Genomic DNA, 18581 nt, shown 5'->3' with positions numbered 1-18581 from the left:
TACTGGAAGAGAATTCCAGGCATAAGGGGCAGCGATAGAAAATGGACGAAGCCGAGCAAGAGAAGCAGAGACCCTTGGGCGGGTAAGAAACATGGCATCTGAAGAGCGAAGAGCACGAGCGGGGCAATAGTGTGAGATGAGAGAGGGAAGCTAGGAAGAAGCTAGACTGTGACAAGCTTTGTAGGTCAACAGGAGAAGTTTATACTGGACTCTGAGGTGAATTGGAAGCCAGTGAAGAGATTTCTGAAGTGGAGTAACATGGTCAGAGCGGTGAGCCAAGAAGATGCTCTTAGCAGCAGAGTGGTGAATAGAAACCAACGAACTGATGTGAGAAGAAGGAAGGCCGGTCAGAAGAAGGTTACAATAGTCCTTAGGATGGCTAGATCGTGGGGGGGGGGGGGGGAAGCCAGACTGTTTTGCACTGGCTAGTTCCTCCCTCCCTCCTTGTCCTCATAAACAGGAGCACCACACAGGCTATAGGAGGGCCCTATCATTGGGATGCCCCCTCCCCCCCCCAAATATAGTCCAGCGCACAAGCCAATGATGTGCACAAGCTCCTGTCCCCACTGAAATGCCCTTGGATCGTGCCCTTCATTTCTAGAGTGATCCTGAATTCCTTCCATGTTTTTAAATTTATCTTTAGCTAGAATTGTCTTGAGTGGCCTCTTTAGCAGCACTAGTGCTAAGCTAACAGCAGCTGCTTCTTGTGACGGAGCATTTCGGATAATGTCAACGAAAGCAGAGATGCTCCTAGAGCGATGAGGAAGGCAAATAAATAAATAAATTCATTGACGTTTGAGTGAGTCCATGAATTTTTCATAGCAGATAACGATGTCAACAGGAGACCCCGTTCCTACTTTTGTTATCGTTTGAGGCACCTGGCTTACTTAGGCTGTAGTGTTGACTTATTATTTTTTACATAAGCAAATTAGGCTTTTTTCCCACCCACATCTTACACCAAATGCAATATATGCAATCTGGTGAATATCTAAAGCTTTTCAGTTGTAAGGCCTACTGACTTACAGTTCAAACTTCTCTAGAATTCTCCTTTATCTGCACAACAACCTTGTGAGGAAGGCAAGGCCACCCACTTCATGTCATTGTTGAGTGGGAATTTGGTTCAGGATCACCTCCTATCAAACTCAACACTGTAGCCACTGCACCACGCTGGTCATCACACGAGGGGAGGCCAAACTCATTAGTGGCTTGATTAGATGGATAGGAGAATATGTATTTCACAGATAACTTTTATTCCCATTCCTTTCAAAATTATCTTGCAGGTATCACAAACTGATATGGGGCCCTCACAAAACGGCGTCCGATGGGACTCTTTCAGGGGTACTTATTGCTGGTGGCGAAAATGGGAATATCATTTTGTATGACCCAGCTAAAATACTAGCTGGTGAAAGCGAAGTTGTGATTGCACAGAAGGATAAGCACACAGGACCTGTGAGAGCTCTGGACGTCAACGTATTCCAGGTTAGAGCCCCACCCCACCCACCCCAATATTCATAGTATCATTTTAGATTATATTTAAATCTCATTGCATGATTTCTTTGTGTGTTCTCTGTTATAGACAAACCTAGTAGCGTCTGGTGCAAATGAGTCTGAGATTTACATCTGGGACTTGAACAACTTTGCAACACCAATGACACCGGGAGCCAAGACACAGGTAAAAGGAGTGTGTGTCTGTGTGTGATATAGATGTAGGTGTAGATATAGATATAGTGTAAAGAAAACCATTGGGTAACGGTTGTGAGAATGAAGAGCTTATATGATTGCTGTGGTCTCACGTTGTTTTCAGGAGTGTCTTAGGGCATAATCCTATGCATGTTTAGACAGAAATGGGTCCTACAAACTCTGCTGGGAAAAAGTCCTACAAATTCCAGCATGGCTGGCTGAGGAATGCTGGGAGTTTTAGGATGTCTTTCTGTCTAAACACCCTTAGGATTGCTCCCCTGGTTGTGCGGAAATGTCTTAGAATCTTGTAAAGCCATTTGATAAACGTCCAGTTGTGTGAGGATGACCCTGTTCAGACAACACACCAAGCCACGGTGGTTAAGCATTTTGAGCTGAACGTTATGGCTTAATGTGTCAAGTGAACCATTCCTAACTATGGTGGCTACATAACCATGGTTTAGACATGCTCACGTACCATTTACTGCAAAGGGGTTGACAGCTTAACCATGGCTTAGTGTGTTTTCCCAGCAGGCCTGGCGCTTACTTTAAAATTAACTTTCCCGAAGGGGAGCTGAATTAATTTGTGGAAGCAGTAAGATTAATAGTGCTTGGGCACCATAGATATGGACGGATTTAGCATGACACACTGTTGACTGCAAGAGAGACTGAAAGGATGGTAGGATGTGTGTGTCGAAATTGCATCGAGGCTGAAGCATAGTGGGGGAACAATCCTTTGCCCTATGTATCCCAGCAGAATCTCTGTTTCTACAGAGCAGGGGTGGGCAGCCCACAACTTTAGGGCTAGTGTAGACTTCAGCCTAATTTCATGCATACCACACGGACTAATTTAAAATGCCCTCTGCATGTGACTAGATCAGACTTCTTCTTCTTCTTCTTCTTCTTCTTCTTCTTCTTCTTATTATTATTATTATTATTATTATTATTTATATAGCACCATCAATGTACATGGTGCTGTACAGAGTAAAACAGTAAATAGCAAGACTCTGCCGCATAGGCTTACATTCTAATAAAATCATAATAAAACAATAAGGAGGGGAAGAGAATGCAAACAGGCACAGGGTAGGGTAAACAGGCACTGGGTAGGGTAAAACTAACAGTATAAAGTCAGAACAAAATCAAGTTTTAAAAGCTTTAGGAAAAAGAGAAGTTGTGGCTAGAGTAATCTGTTCCTTCCCTGGCAGCCCGCTGGACAGGAAAGACACAAGAGAGAGAGAGAGAGAAATGGGGGTGGCAGAAAGAGATCAATAAGAAGTTGGCAGAAAGAGAAGCGAGGTGAATCCCCAACCCATGAGGGAAAATGGCCCTTGACAGAAAAAAGGTGTCCCACACTTGCCCTAATCACTACCCCACATTGGAGATATCAAGCATAGATGCATTCCTAGTTGCCAATAGAAATTTGCCCCTCTCCCCTTCCTCCAGACATGCCGGAAGATTATGCAGTGGGAACTGCCACGTGCCTTTATTGTGGTTTGTCCTGTTTCCACTTGGAGAGTGTGTCTTATGATGATTGTTTGGGTAAAGAATGCACTTACTCATTTCTGTTAAGGTGTGTGCACATTGTAAAGCACACAAACGTCCAGTAGCTCTGGAAAAACCTGAAAAGAACAGCAGGGCAACTTCTGATTCATAGAATCATAGATTAGTAGAGTTGGAAGGGGCCTATAAGGCCATCGAGTCCATCCCCCTGCTCAGTGCATCCCTGACAGATGGTTGTCCAGCTGCCTCTTGAATGCCTTTAGTGTGGGAGAGCCCACAACCTCCCTAGGTCATTGGCTCCATTGTTCTACTGCTCTAACAGGAAGCTTTTCCTGATGTCCAGCCAGAATCGGGCTTCCTGTCACTTGAGCCCATCATTCCGTGCCCTGCACTCTGGGAGGATTGAGAAGAGATCCTGGCCCTCCTCTGTGTGACAACCTATCAAGTAGTTGAAGAGTGCTATCATGTCTCCCCGCAATCTTCTCTCCTCCAGGCTAAACATGCCCAGTTCTTTCAGTCTCTCCTCATAGGACTTTGTTTCCAGACCCCTGACCATCCTCGTTGCCCTCCTCTGAACCCCCTCCAGCTTGTCTGCATCCATCTTGAAGTGTGGTACCCAGAAGGAGGCATAATCATTCTTAGAATCAGAGATTTGTAGAATGGTAGTTCTGAAGGTTATCTAACCTGTCCTTGCATCTGTAGGTGTGATCCTCCATGCTTTACCCAGCAAGGATGTGACACACCCAGCCAAGCGGAAGTTTTGCATCGGACCCATGGGAGCCTCTTTGGGTCCCTCCAGGAGGCGGGGCTTGGCCTCCAAGCCCCACCTCCTAGAGGAAGTCTTGCTGTTATCTTTGATCTGGGATAACAGTGGGGACTTAGACAGTGCTGGAAGGAGCCAGTGCTCTTCCCAGTGCCGATCGAGTGGATTCATGCGGCCACCCCCATGGGGGCTTCACACGAAGCCAAGGACGAAGAAGCTTTTCTCCCAGCACCGGCCAATTCCCTTTTTCAGTGCTGAGAAAGCCATATCCACTGCCATCATCCAGCCCATGGAGGGGCAGGTAGGCATACAACCCACCCACCCCCACCCCAATTCTGGTTCTGTACCCTTGCAGTAACCATACCACTTTCTTAACGCAGCCCTGCAACTACGATTCAGCGGATACTTGTCTTCCTTGTTCTATTTCTCCTCCCTCCAAGCAGACTGCTTCTCCCTCCTTTCCCCCGCTGCTAGCATTATCTGCCCGTCACTGCTGCCCTTCCCACAGGTGTCTTTAACACCTGTGGGAAGGGGAGTGGACAGGGAGTATAAGCACACAGATGCTATGATGCTATACCATGTTTCCCCAGCTGGAAGCCGCAGTGTGGGGTTTTCTGGGGGCTTGCGCGGTGGCTCTAACGGGCTACCTCTGGGGTAGAGCTGACGATAGGCTGTAGCTGAGGCAGCAGTAGAATTGTCCGTCTGCAGTGATGTACTTTGTTGATACAGCTTGGGAGTCTGGGCTGCTGCGATTGGTATCACAACACTTTCTGTTTCCATCAGCCTCCTGAAGACATCAGCTGCATCGCGTGGAACAGGCAAGTCCAGCATATCTTGGCTTCGGCGAGCCCCAGCGGCCGTGCGACAGTGTGGGATCTCAGGAAAAACGAACCCATCATCAAAGTCAGCGACCACAGTAACCGGGTAACTGATCAGCCGGTTTGTTGTAGAACAGGTTCCCCCAACCTGACTCCCTCCAGGTGTGTTGGACTATAACTCCCATCATCCCCCAGACAGCATGGCCGCTGAGGCTGATGGGAGTTGCAGTCACAACTCATCTGGAGGGAGCCAGGTTGGGGAAATCTGGTTTAGACAGTCATCTTAGTCAAGTGTGTTGCTTCGGCTATTGGGCGGTATAAAAATCTAATAAATAAATAAATGAATAAATAAATAAATTTAGGATGGGTTCACACAGCTGCTTGGCCAAAGATTCCTTTTGCGTGGTGGAGGGGCAGGCGGGTGGCCTCTGTCACCATGCCCCGAAGTAACATATGACACAAATGTTCCACGTGTAGGTTACATGATTCCCCCTCTTTGTTTCGGGGAAGGGATCCTATACATCGTGCACTTGGCCCTGCGTGGGTAGGCCTGTGTGTTGATCTGGGGTTCTGATTCTATCAAGTTCCAGTCAAAACAGATTCTTTTTATGACTAAAGTGAGACAAAGCCAGTTGGGTGACAGTTTATGAATGGGAAATGAATGCAGAATATATATCCAAAGAAATTTTGGTCGTACTCTGTCCCCTTCCCCAACATAGTATGAGAATACATTTCCCCTAGAACCAGCAAAGGTTCTCCAAGCTGGCCGCGGGGACATTGCCCCTTTGGAGCGAAACCAAAGCACTAAGCCTGTGGATTGGATCTTAAGAATTTCTGTGCTAGATGCCTTCCTCGAGCTCAGGAGCTGATAGGCAATCACAGACAATCAGGAGAAGGGGGCTTCTGTCCCCGAAAGTTGCTCGAAACATCGCAGTCTGGTAAATCAAACCCCCCTTCTCTGAGACCAGGACCATTCCAGCTCCTGGGAGGAGGGAGCCTCCCAGCAATTCTGTGAGACTCAAGGCACAGCACCCTTATCTCTTTCACTTCATGAGATAATTGGGCAAAGGCTTAGCAGTGTGCAGTTGTTGACTTATGGAGCTGTACTTGCTTGAAACCAATTAAGGTGTGGTGGTAAAAGCCTACTTAATTAACTGTGAAGCTACAGGTTAAGCTAAACTACACAGGTCTCTTGGAGGCTACCCACCAGCACACAGGAATGCTGTGAAGTCCACCTTTTTGCTCTCCAACTAACTCACGGACCAGCAGGGAAGCTATCTCGGATGGTTCTGCAGCCACGCTGGTGAGGGACTGTGTGAAGAAGGTCTTGGATATAAGAAAGAGGGGTTTTTTTCCTTTAAGCCTGCTTAGCATTGTTAGTTGAACCTGGTCATACTCTTTCAGATGCACTGCTCAGGGCTAGCTTGGCATCCCGACGTTGCTACGCAGATGGTCCTGGCTTCAGAAGACGACAGGCTGCCTGTGATCCAGATGTGGGACCTCAGGTTTGCATCTTCTCCACTGCGTGTTCTGGAGAGCCATGCAAGGTATATATATATTTATTTTCCCTCTTACAAAATTTACTTTATTATTATTTATTTTATTTTATTTATTACATTTTTATACCGCCCAATAGCCGAAGCTCTCTGGGCGGTTCACAAAAGAGATGGAGAAGATCTTGGGGAGATGGAGAACATTACAGCAAAATATAATGTGTACAGCAGATGTTATTGCTAAAATATAGAAATGCAGATGTTGGAAGTGTTGCTACATCCTCTTTATTGCTATAGCTTTGGGTGGGGAGGTGTGAAATCAATATGGCACTTGTTTCAATTTATTCCTTTTAAAACTCTTTATTTGTTGCTTTCTTTCTTTTTTTACGTAGGGGTATCTTGACCATTGCATGGAGTATGGCAGATCCTGAACTGTTGCTGAGCTGTGGAAAGGATGCTAAAATCCTTTGTTCCAATCCAAACACAGGAGAGGTACTGTTTGCAAATAATGTTTAAGCTTTTAGAACAGCGGGTTCACCTGATCACGGAGGGAAAATAAGCTAGAGTGGTCTATTTTCCCCCTCTGTGATCGGGCGAACTCACCTGGGCCAACCTGTCCAAACAAACTTTCTGATTCCCATGCGGTTTTTTTCAGGCGCATAATGAAAATATTTATGTTAGCCTTATAAAGTTCTCATAACAGCCAAATGTTATAATAAAACAAACTCATGCAATTCAGGGGAAGGGGGGAAATCCTTAAAAATTGGATAGCAATAAGTATTTATTTATTTATTTATTTATTTATTTATTTATTTATTACATTTTTATACCGCCCAATAGCCGGAGCTCTCTAAATAATGGTTAAATAACCATTATTTAAAACCCAATACAACTTAAGAGATACCAACTTCAAAACTAGGGTGGGAATACATTTGCAACTTCACATTCCTGCAGAACATGGGGAACAACAGGGACTTTCAAGCTTCCTCGGACTGCTTATTTATTTATTTGTAGCATTTTTATCCCACCCTTTACCCCAAAAGGCCTCCAAGGCAGCTTACAAAGATAAGAACTAAGACAGTCCCTGCCCACGGGCTTACAATCTAAAAGGCATGATGCAAAAGGAAAGGGAATTGGGCGGGAGAAGGAAAAAAGCAAATCCGGGCACTGGATTCTTAGTTTCAAAGGTCAGCAGGTCCTGGGCGCAGTGCAAGGGCTGCTGCTGCTGCTTCTCCTCCTGATGGCCTGGAAGGAGAGGGGCTCTCAGCTGTATCTGTATCCAGGCATGATGGAAGGGTGGCTCCCTCCTGCTCCCTCTCATGGCTCAGCAGCAACAGTTCCATTTCTGAAAATGCTGTATCCCCCTCACTGCTAGATCACACTTCCCTAAATAACGGTACACAAAGCAGAGTATCATTCCTGATCAGTATGGGTGGAAGATTTTTCCTACCGGGCAAATGTAGGAATGTACAAGTGGGTAGGCACATGCCTCCCATTGAGGTGCACAAAGGTCTATGATTTGGGGGCAAAGATCCTTGATTCTTGCCTCCGTTCCTTGCCCCCTGGGCCTTAAGACTGCTATACCCCACTGGTTTGTGTCATTGGCATCCACTTGGAAACCAAGCAAAATGACCGGGAAAGAGTTAGCAAGGATAATGTAGACGAGAGCAAATGTATTTACAAGCTAAATTTGTCCCAAAATCATTCCAGACAAGCAGATGAAGGAGGACTCAAGATGTCAGAAGTGCTTGGAGATCTGTACGTGTTGTTGAAATACATCCATGTACCTTGGCAATCTTTCTTGTGCCTGTTCTTTTCGGTAGCCACCACTGTTGTTCTAATGTGTCCGGTTTTGGGGCGCAGGTGCTGTACGAACTGCCTACCAGTACCCAGTGGTGCTTTGACGTTCAGTGGTGCCCCAGAAACCCTGCTCTCCTCTCCGCTGCTTCTTTCGATGGGAGGATTAGCATTTACTCAATCATGGGAGGAAGCCCAGACAACATGCGGCAGAAACAAGCGGACAAGGTATTTTGAAAAACGAGACAAAGCAGAACTCTGTGTCAGGTTGGAGGAAGGCAGACCTTTGCTATTCTTAGTGAAATGCTTTGACGTTCAGAAATGATTGTAATGATTTCCAGAGGGTAGCCGTGTTACTATATCGCAGCAAAAACAACAAAAGAGTCTTGTGGCACCTGAAAGACTAACAAATTTAGGCTTTCGTGGACTGTAGCTCACTTCATCAGATGTAAGGATATTTTGCAGTTTCAGGTGTACATCGGGGATTGGGGTTAGGGGCAGAGTTGTGAAGTGAAGTCGGAAGGAAATTAAATGCAGAAAGCACTGACTGTGACGATTATTATTATTATTATTTATTTATTTATTGATTTATTGATTTATTTATTTATATAGCACCATCAATGTACATGGTGCTGTACAGAGTAAAACAGTAAATAGCAAGACTCTGCCGCATAGGCTTACAATCTAATAAAATCATAGTAAAACAATAAGAACACAATACTGCAGGCTCTTGGAGCTTGCTCATACAATCAGGATTCAGAGATGGGTCTGATCCTTTTCCTAGGGTGTTTCACTAACTATCCTGGATATCTCAAGAGTCAGTAGTTTTTCTAGTAGGCTGTAATCTTTAACTTGCCAAGGAAAACAATCTTGGAGTTGTTTTCATATGAGCAGACTTTTCTCCCCCTCTCAAAATACTATAAACCAGCGTCATCCCATGAAGCTGGTTGGTGGGAGTTTCAGGACAAATAAAAGGAAGTACTTCTTCACACAGCGCCTAGTTAAATTATGGAATTCACTACCACAAGATGTGGTGATGGCCACCAATCTGGATGGCTTTAAAAGGGGGTTGGATAAATTCCTGGAGGAGAAGGCTAACAATGGCTGCTAGCCCTGATGGTTGTGTGCTACCTCCAGTATCCGAGGCAGTAAGTCTGTGTGTACCAGTTTCTGGGGAACATGGGTGGGAGGATACTGTTGCACCATGTCCTGCTTTGATGGTCCCTGGCTGATGGCTGGTTGGCCACCGTGTGAACACAGTGGTGGACTAGATGGACCCTTAGTCTGATCCAGCATTGGCTCTTCTTAGGTTCTTAGGTGACTACTGCAACCTTCTTCTCTCTGGCCTTCCTTCGTCTCACATCAGTCCGCTGGTCTCTGTCCACCACTCTGCCGCTAAGATCATCTTCTTGGCCCGCCGCTCTGACCATGTCACTCCACTTCTGAAATCTCTTCATTGGCTTCCAATTCACTTCAGAATCCAATATAAACTTCTCCTACTGACCTTCAAAGCTCTTCACTGCCTAGCTCCTGCCTATCTCTCCTCTCTCATCTCACACTATCGCCCCGCTCGGGCTCTCCGCTCCTCCGATGCCATGCTTCTCGCCTGCCCAAGGACCTCCACTTCCCTTACTCGGCTTCGTCCTTTTTCTTCTGCTGCCCCTTACGCCTGGAACGCTCTTCCAGAACACTTGAGAACTACAAACTCAATCACTGCTTTTAAGACTCAGCTCAAAACTTTTCTTTTCCCTATAGCCTTCAAATATTGAGTTTGTTCTGACTTTACACTGTTGGTTTTGCCCTACCCTGTGCCTGTTTACACTTCCCTGTGCCTGTTTGCATTCTCCTTCCCTCTTTATTGTTTACTACAACTTATTAGATTGTAAGCCTATGCGGCAGGGTCTTGCTATTTACTGTGTTATCTGTACAGCACCATGTACATTGATGGTGCTATATAAATAAATAATAATAATAATAATAATAATATTGATAAGCGGCTGTTGACTCTTCAGCTCAGTTTATCCTCTGATCCTCCCCTTGAATACATAATCAAATGAGAGGCAAAAAGCAAGCGCAGGAATTGATTGCCAGTTGGGCAAGCAAGCTCTAAAATGAGTTGTGAAGATGAGCAGAAGTTGTGCATTAATCTTTCTCTCTCTTCCTCTCTTTAAAAGCTGTCGTCATCCTTTGGGAATCTTGATCCATTTGGAACAGGGCAGCCCCTTCCTCCGTTACAACTTCCACAGCAGACCACCCCCACAGTCCTGCCATTGAAGAAGCCCCCCAAGTGGATTCGCCGGCCCGTGGGTGCCTCTTTCTCTGTAAGTGGAAGACCTGCTGCACTCTGTTATGTGGGAAGCTATGGGCGCTCTTGACGTCTCCACAAAACACATCGCAGGATGGCTTTTCTTTTGCCATATGGCAGCCTTCCCCAACCTCAAACAGGAGAGGGAAAATGATCCTGGTCGCAGCTCTCCAGAGTTTCAGGCAGAAGATGGCAAGGATTGAACCGGGGATCTTCTGCAGTGGGCTACAGACACTCCCCCCGCCCAGTGTTTCTTTGGTTATAAACCCCAATATTCATCTTCCTATGCTCCATTTGTAGTTTTCTGTGTGTTCCGGTTGCAGCCTTGATGCAAAAGCTCTTAGACAAGCCACTGGCCTGTTTCACACATAACACTAACACATGGTATGGGTTGTTTAAGCCATGGGTCGTCTTTACGAGTGGGTTGTCGTTATGTGCGAACCCAGTACCAGGGGCTGTTCATAGCTTCTTTCATCCCGCTATAGAGATGGCGTGGAAAGTGGTAAAGAAACATCCAGCTGATCTGCATGCAAGTACTACAGTTTCCCCAAGGGATTTAAGATACAGGATGGAAGCAGGTGAAGGAGAAGGGAAACAAACAGCCCAAGGATTGAGAAAACAAGCCACAGTTTGTTCAATGGTATGCCATACAAACTATTGGCAGAGCAACAAACTATGGGTTAAATAAACCATGGGTTAGCATTATGTGTAAACTAGGCCATTATTATTATTATTATTATTATTATTATTATTATTATTATTATTATTATTATTTGTATCCCGCCTTTTGCCCAATGCTGGGCCTCAAGGCGGCCTTACAAAGTTTAAAATATACAGGGGGGGGGAAACAAAACCATAAACATTTAAAATACACAACAAAATTATAAGACATTAACATAGATGGAGGGCCAGACTATTCTCCAAAGGCCTGCTGGAACAAAAAAGTTTTAGCCTGCTTCCGAAAGCCCATCAGGGAGGGAGCCAGCCTAGCTTTCCCGGAAAGAGAGTTCCAGAGCACCGGAGCAGCCACCGAGAAGGCCCTCTCCCATGTTCCCACCAAGCGTGCCTGTGAAGAAGGTGGGACTGAAAGAAGGGCTATCTCTCAGTCTTAGAGTTGGATCTCAATTATAGGCAAAATAATACAACGGTGATATTAGAATTACTGGGATGCAGATCTGAGTCTGAGATAAAGCAGAGGTGGGCATATACTGGTAAATGTTTGGGTGATTTGCAGTAGATCAACAAGGGTCTCTAATTCCCATTGGTTTTAAAAATTGCAATGTTTAGTTCTAAAGCAAACTGTTAGAATCCCTGTGTAGTAAGTTGGATATAGATCTGTGTTTGTGCCTGCAGGTAATCCTGGCGTATGGGCTCATGGGGTTCAGTAGGCGATTGGCTTTGCCTGTGAGCTTCTATGTTGCATCTGATTCTAGTCGGTGGATGTCACGGTTCTAGTCAAAAATAAAGTTGATCCTGCAAGAATGAAATGGTTCCCCCAGATGGCCTTTCCCCCAGCTGCCTTCATCCCCCCCACCCAATTCTAGCAGGATGAAATGCAACTCCTGAGGCTGAGTTACTGACAGTGAGAGCTTTAAGCTAAAATAGGCTGGAATTTTTTGGTAATTTGCCCCTACTACTACTGAAATTCAGCCCGCGAGAGTTATCCCCAAAATTGAATTTGGTCCTTGGGCTGCAAAAAGTTCAGCATCCTTGGGCTATACGGACACCACGTATTCATCATTGCATGGAGTTAGTTCATTTTCCACACGAAGCCATTTTATCTATTGAAAAAAAGGAAGCTAAGGGAAGACATGATAGAGGTGTACAAAATTATGCCTGGTGTGGAGAATGTGGATAGGGAAATATTTTTCTCCCTCTCCCATAATACTAGAACGTAGTGGGGATCATCCCATGAAGCTGCTTGGTGGGAGATTCAGGACAAATAAAAGGAAGGACGTCTTCACACAGCACATAGTTAATTTGTGGAACTCACTACCACAAGATACAGTGATGGCCACCAATTTGTATGGCTTTAAAAGGGGGTTGGATAAATTCCTGGAGGAGAAGGCTAGCAATGGCTACTAGTCCTGATGGCTATATGCTACCTCCAGTATCAGAGGCAGTAAGCCTGTGTGCACCAGTTGCTGGGGAACATGGGCAGGATGGTGCTGTTGCACCATGTCCTGCTTTGTTGGTCCCTAGTCGACAGCTGGTTGGCCACTGTGTGAACAGAGTGGTGGACTAGATGGACCCTTGGTCTGATCCAGCATTGGCTCTTCTTTTGTTCTTATCCCCTCGTCCCTTCTTCCAAGTTTATTTAGCTGACTTTTGCAAGCAGCTCCAAGCCTAGATTCTCTATAGCTTTCCCAGATTGCTCATATACCTCTTTTTACATACATTAATGAAGAAGTTATGGAGCGCAGACAACTTTGCTTCAGCTCTAGGTCATTCAGTCCTTACTGGGAAGTAGACCGTGGCCATCCATTTTTGTTTAATAAAGGATGCTTAAAAGGATCAGCAAGTCTCAAGACTGTATTTTGAGAACAGAGTTGTCTGTTCTACGAATGTATTGTTCTGCTGCTTTGAAGACTTCCAGGCTTTTCAAAGTGAGGGTTACCATAATCACAATTATGTTCTCCCGGCATGAGGTAGACATACAAGCCAAACTCTGTAATGTGCTTGGCTTCTTGCGCCTTGATTTAAAGACTGCCTTAAAATTAGACCTTGGGAGGGTATGACAGTCTAGCTCAGCTTTCTCCAACCCAGTGCCCTCCAGCATGCTGACTGGGGGATGCTGGGAGTTGTAGTCCAACAAATCTGGAGGGCACCAGGTTAGGGAAGGCTAGTCCAGATCGTATCGTACAACTTAAGGTAGACATTCTACTTTCAACTCAGCCCTGGTTGAGGGAGGGAAAATGGCACCCCCTTTCTAGAAATGATGAAACGTAATTAACTCCGCATCTGGTAGAGTCTGGTCGATATATAGATAAACTGAGCCCAGGAATGTATCATTTCACTGCCGGTCCTTACGCTGAAATTAGCAATATAAAAATTGTGGAGGGTTTTGTTTTCTGCAAGCAATAAATTAAAAGTGTAACCCGGTTCAGGAGTATTGTTTCCCAATCTAACTGTGGGCATGTCTACACCGAAGGGTGTAGAGGGAGGGACGGGGGAGGATCGTGGAATTAGCTGCTTCCGCGGTCCTCCCCCAGCGTCTTGACGGCCGTGTGACATCCCGGAAGGGAAGAGGGACATCGCAGCCACCATTCCCCTCCCGCCCCGCCCTGGAACTGAGACAGAGCACAATTGTGCTCCACTGCAAAGTTAAGTTTTAAAAAAAAAAACCTTGCAACTGCTCCCTACTCCCGACAGGCACGGACTGCTCCGGCACAGCTCCATGCCTGTTTCCACAACCCCGCTACTCATGGGGAAGAAGGGACAACCTGGGAGCAGCAGCCACACCGCCTGCTCTCCTTGGGATGGTCCCGGGACCGTGGAAATATTGGGAAATCCGTGGTCCCAGATATCCCAGGGAAAGTCCCTGATCATCCTAGGTTGCCCCTGGCATCCCCTGTGCATCATGCGGATGCACAGGGATGACCTGGGGACGACCCTGGGATATAGACATGGTGTAGATATGCCCTATGTTTAAGAGGTTGTGAGTGCCCTGCAGGTGTCTGTGCTCTCTCCCGTGCAAATTCCCTGCATTTTTCAGCAGTAACCCTGGTGTAGGATTGCATCTTCTCACGATTCCTTTTTAACTGTGGCTTGCAAACCTCCTTCAAGCACCCATTTCAAAGCTAGTCCTCTGGCTTGCAAATGCCCTCTCTTCTGAGCACAACACAGTCTTAAGAGAATTGATGTTCATAGCAATGGACTGAAACTGTTGTCTGTGCCTTGTCTGCGGTGTGTTTAAATTCCAGTTTGGAGGGAAGCTGGTTACGTTTGAGAACAGCAAGCCTCCACAGCAAGGAGCGGAGCAGCCTCAGCCGCGCTACCACGTCTACGTCAGCCAAGTTGTCACCGAGAAGGAATTCTTGAGCCGTTCTGATCAGCTGCAGGAGGCTGTGCAGGCCGAAGCGTTCATCAACTATTGTCAGAAGAAAATCGATGCTGCCAAGAATGACTTTGAGAAGAACGTGTGGTCTTTCTTGAAGGTAATTTTACAGGTTGCTTCTGTATGAAAGCTCCCAGTCATTTACAAAGAAACTCCATTGCAAGATGCCTTGGGTCTTTTCTGGAGGGAGGCATCTAATGAATGTATTATTGTTGTTGTTGTTGTAAAGTAGTTGAGTCGCAACCTAATGCAAATGCAACTTGCCCAGAAAGTGGACCAAACAGGGTGTCCTATGCTTCGTTCATCTATCTCCTTGGTGGGGCACCGCACAAACGCAATATGCTGATCCTCACCCACTCAGATAGGCAAAAAACAGACGACCCTAAGCCAAGGGATGGGCTGTTGGATCCACCTTTCGCTGACCAGAAGGACATTTCGGCCAGGTTCAGACAACACGCTAAACCATGCTGCTTAACCACAAAATGGTTAAGGGAATGCATGTATTCCCTTAACCATTTTGTGGTTAAGCAACATGGTTTAGCGTGTTGTCTGAACCAGGCCTTCATGGTAAGTCCAGCTTTCACTTCTTGGGTCAGTGGAAGGTGGAAATGACATGAATGGAATGTATATCAGCACTATCCCAAGAACAGTGGGAGAGCGACGGTTACAATACCTTCTGCAACACCCGATGTCCAAAGGATGCTATATTGATCAAACCTATAAAGGTGGAAGGCTTTGCCCAGGTAGCCACTTTACAGATACCCTCCAGAGGGTCAAACGCTGCCAACAGAGTGAGCCGTTATGCCACCTGATACCAAGCTACCCTTGGGCTGTTGCGCTAGGGCTGTGCAAGCCCTAACCCAGCGGCTGATCGTCCCCCTCGACACTTTTCTACCCTGTGCCCCAGATTTAAACAGGCTATCTGAGCGCCTGATTTCCTTAGGATGTCGAGTATACACCTACGAACACCTTTTTCCGTTGGCAGCTCCCACAAGGCTGAGGCACAGTGTGGCAATACCCACCTTTCTGCCCCTTAGGGGTTGTATGTCTAGTGAGTGCGGAATGTTTGACTGAGTGGGTGTGGCTGATGATGCGGTGAGAGAGAGGGAGGGAGGAGTATAAATAGGTTGGCTGGGGAGATTGAGTTTTGTTTGGTGGGAGGTTTGGTTTTAGTCTAGGAGTTTTAGTCTAGCGTGTGCTTTGTGAGAGTGTTTGGTGTGAGGAGTGAGAATTTTACGGGACTTGGGATTGTCATTTTGAATATAAAAAAATGCAGGTTTGATTTAAATTGAAATACTAAAGATTTGTTAACTTGCAATAAACATTACTTTGTGTTCTGTTACCAAAAACCACGTGTCAGCTCAGAGTGATTACCTGCTGTATTACGCAGTTTAAAAACGTCTAAAAATACACCTGCTGTTCCGTACCTCAGTAATAGAACCTATTTGCCAAAACCCTTTACCTTGTTCCCTCACAGATAGGGGAGAGGTTGTGTTGTTTTTACCCTTTCCTCGGGCTTTTCAAGAGGTGGCGCTTGGCTTGAGAAGGGAGTGCTAGGCAAGGCCTTCTGGGTGAGGTCGGCGCTGTCGCACACAGTTTTTATCATGATACAGCTAAGTGGGCAGAGGCAGATGGTGCAGGTCTTGCCCAACAGAATCAGCACCCCATTGAGAGAGAAGGGCTGATTTTGAAGGAGAGACCCATGTGCATGGTTCCCTACCCACATGGTTGGGGCCACTTAACCTGTGCAGGATCCATTTTCAGAAAAAAAATAGGGGCAATGTTTGAAGGGCGAAATATTAAGGCATTGGAAAGAATGGGCTTCAGTCATTTGCACTGTGGAATTATCCATATATGACACGTTTTATTTTTATTGGAATGGAAGATATTGCTGTATGGAAAGCCGTCAAATGAGAAATGTGGCCTGATTGGCTTCATTCAACCCTATTCTCCCATCTTCCGTTTTTAATGCTCCCAAAGCAGGGTTCAGATATTATTTTTTGGCGGAGGCTGAGTTGTTATGTGAATTCTCCTGGCCCTTGGCCCAGGACTGTGGATGCTAACTTTGTAAAAACAGGGGCTGAAATTTGTAGGATTGCAGCAAATTTGGCAGGGAGAATCAGAAACTGCAGCACCTTGCAAACATCGTGGATCTCCCACTACCCCTCCCCGGAAACCCTGAGTCCGCTCACCTGGTTTCTACTACATGACTATTTCTGCCTGCTCCCCCCACCCCCAGCTCCCTCCCCCTTCATCTCTAGCCTGATGTAAGCGGTGTGTGGAATTCCAGTAGGGACAGAGCTGCAGCTTCGTCTGCCATTCCGGTGGCGTCCCAATTCGCTCTCTGGGAAATCCTCAGCCTCGGGCGTTCTGAGTCCCGTTGCCAATGCGGCATGCAAAACTGTTCATGCCGCTCAGCCGCTGTCCTGTGCTTCCCCTTCGCATCGGAGAACCAACTGGTGCTACTGGGTTTTCTTTGTGTATCGTATCCTGCTTAAAATCCACCATGCCTCATTTACAACAGTAATTGTTTAGAAGGGGAGATGTTGTGAGGGGCTGGGTGAGGGAAGAGAGAATGAAAGTGGATTTGGTTTCTAAAACAACTGCTTTTCCCTAACTTCTTTTTTTCTAAAGGTGCATTTTGAGGAGGATTCGCGTGGTAAATATCTGGAACTCCTGGGGTACCGGAGAGATGACCTGGGGCAAAAGGTAAATTCAAAGCTGTCGGTGCACCACACGGCTGCCTGTGCTCATTTGTTCCTCTCTGGGGAGAGGAAGGTACTTGGCACATGCCCAAAGGCACTTTCCAGCCAGGTTTTGTTTGTATTTCAAAGCATTGTTACCTGTCTGTTCAGCTGAAAAGGCTCACAGGGCAGCTGATGTACAATTGCTAAAAACAAGACAGAGGCTGCGGACAACACAGCAGTGAATGGCGGGTTAATAGTCAACTTCATGGTTGGTTATTGAGGGGGTGCTCCCCACATGACATGATTATAATCAGCCGTGGTGTGAATTAAGGCCAGCGTAGAGTTGGCTGTTAGTCAACGATGTGTCTGATAGACACATCCTCCGCCCTCATAGAATCATAGAATAGCAGAGTTGGAAGGGGCCTACAAGGCCATCGAGTCCAACCCCCTGCTCAATGCAGGAATCCACCCTAAAGCATCCCTGACAGATGGTTGTCCAGCTGCCTCTTGAATGCCTCTAGTGTGGGAGAGCCCACAACCTCCCTAGATAACTGATTCCATTGTCGTACTGCTCTAACAGTCAGGAAGTTTTTCCTGATGTCCAGCTGGAATCTGGCTTCCTTTAACTTGAGCCCGTTATTCCGTGTCCTGCACTCTGGGAGGATCGAGAAGAGATCCTGGCCCTCCTCTGTGGGACAACCTTTTAAGTATTTGAAGAGTGCTATCATGTCTCCCCTCAATCTTCTCTTCTTCAGGCTAAACATGCCCACTTCTTTCAGTCTCTCTTCATAGGGCTTTGTTTCCAGACCCCTGATCCTCCTGGTTGCCCTCCTCTGAACACGCTCCAGCTTGTCTGCATCCTTCTTGAATTGTGGAGCCCAGAACTGGACGCAATACTCTAGATGAGGCCTAACCAGGCCCTCTCCCTCCACTCAGTCCTCCCGCTGGTATCCCATCAGCTATTGCGAGTTCTGCTGGCCAGATTAGAGCAGCTGTCGCCACTTTGGTTGCTCTTGCCAGGGGACTCTGTGGTCGCTGAAAATAACCAGCGGTGTGCAGCCAAGTAGTCAACGGTGCCCGATACACAACACAATAACCAACGGTTGTTCAAATAATCAACTCTGCACAGCATTGGTTATTTCAGCTGAATAACCAACCATGGTGTAAAAAAGTCCCAACAGATGACATAATAACCAACCGTTGACTATTTAACCCGCTGTTGATTATCATGTCATCCGAACCCAGTCAGTCCCTGCTCACCGACTAATCTAAAATGCCTGACTCAAAAGGAAAAAGGTGGGGAGGGGGGTTGAGGAGGCAGAGAAGGATTACATGAATTTCTAGTATCACTTCTAGGTTTTGTTTTGGGACTTTTTGTCTTGCTGTACACAATCTGACAAATAATGGTCAGATAAAAAGATTAAAAATAAGTATTTTTTAAATAAACATATGCCTAATTCTTAGAAACTACTGTTCTCATATGA

General features: G+C 46.2%; 1 protein-coding gene across 13 annotated transcripts in view; it reads left to right on the top strand.

The window, feature by feature from the left end:
* Positions 1–18581, top strand: part of SEC31A (SEC31 homolog A, COPII coat complex component) — a 65154-nt gene that overhangs the window by 11035 nt on the left and 35538 nt on the right. For all 13 annotated transcript variants that reach the window (XM_063135918.1, XM_063135916.1, XM_063135915.1 and 10 more), the window contains exons 4-12: positions 1281–1479; positions 1577–1672; positions 4724–4864; positions 6163–6305; positions 6644–6743; positions 8115–8276; positions 10223–10369; positions 14277–14510; positions 17045–17119. In XM_063135918.1, coding sequence (XP_062991988.1) covers positions 1281–1479; positions 1577–1672; positions 4724–4864; positions 6163–6305; positions 6644–6743; positions 8115–8276; positions 10223–10369; positions 14277–14510; positions 17045–17119 — 1297 coding nt within the window. The remainder of the gene's footprint in view (positions 1–1280; positions 1480–1576; positions 1673–4723; positions 4865–6162; positions 6306–6643; positions 6744–8114; positions 8277–10222; positions 10370–14276; positions 14511–17044; positions 17120–18581) is intronic.

The sequence above is a fragment of the Elgaria multicarinata genome, chromosome 10 (assembly GCF_023053635.1).
Source record: "Elgaria multicarinata webbii isolate HBS135686 ecotype San Diego chromosome 10, rElgMul1.1.pri, whole genome shotgun sequence".
Taxonomy (NCBI): Eukaryota; Metazoa; Chordata; class Lepidosauria; order Squamata; family Anguidae; genus Elgaria; species Elgaria multicarinata.
Note: the sequence above shows the minus strand (reverse complement) of the source record. Positions and strands in the feature narration are given on the sequence as shown.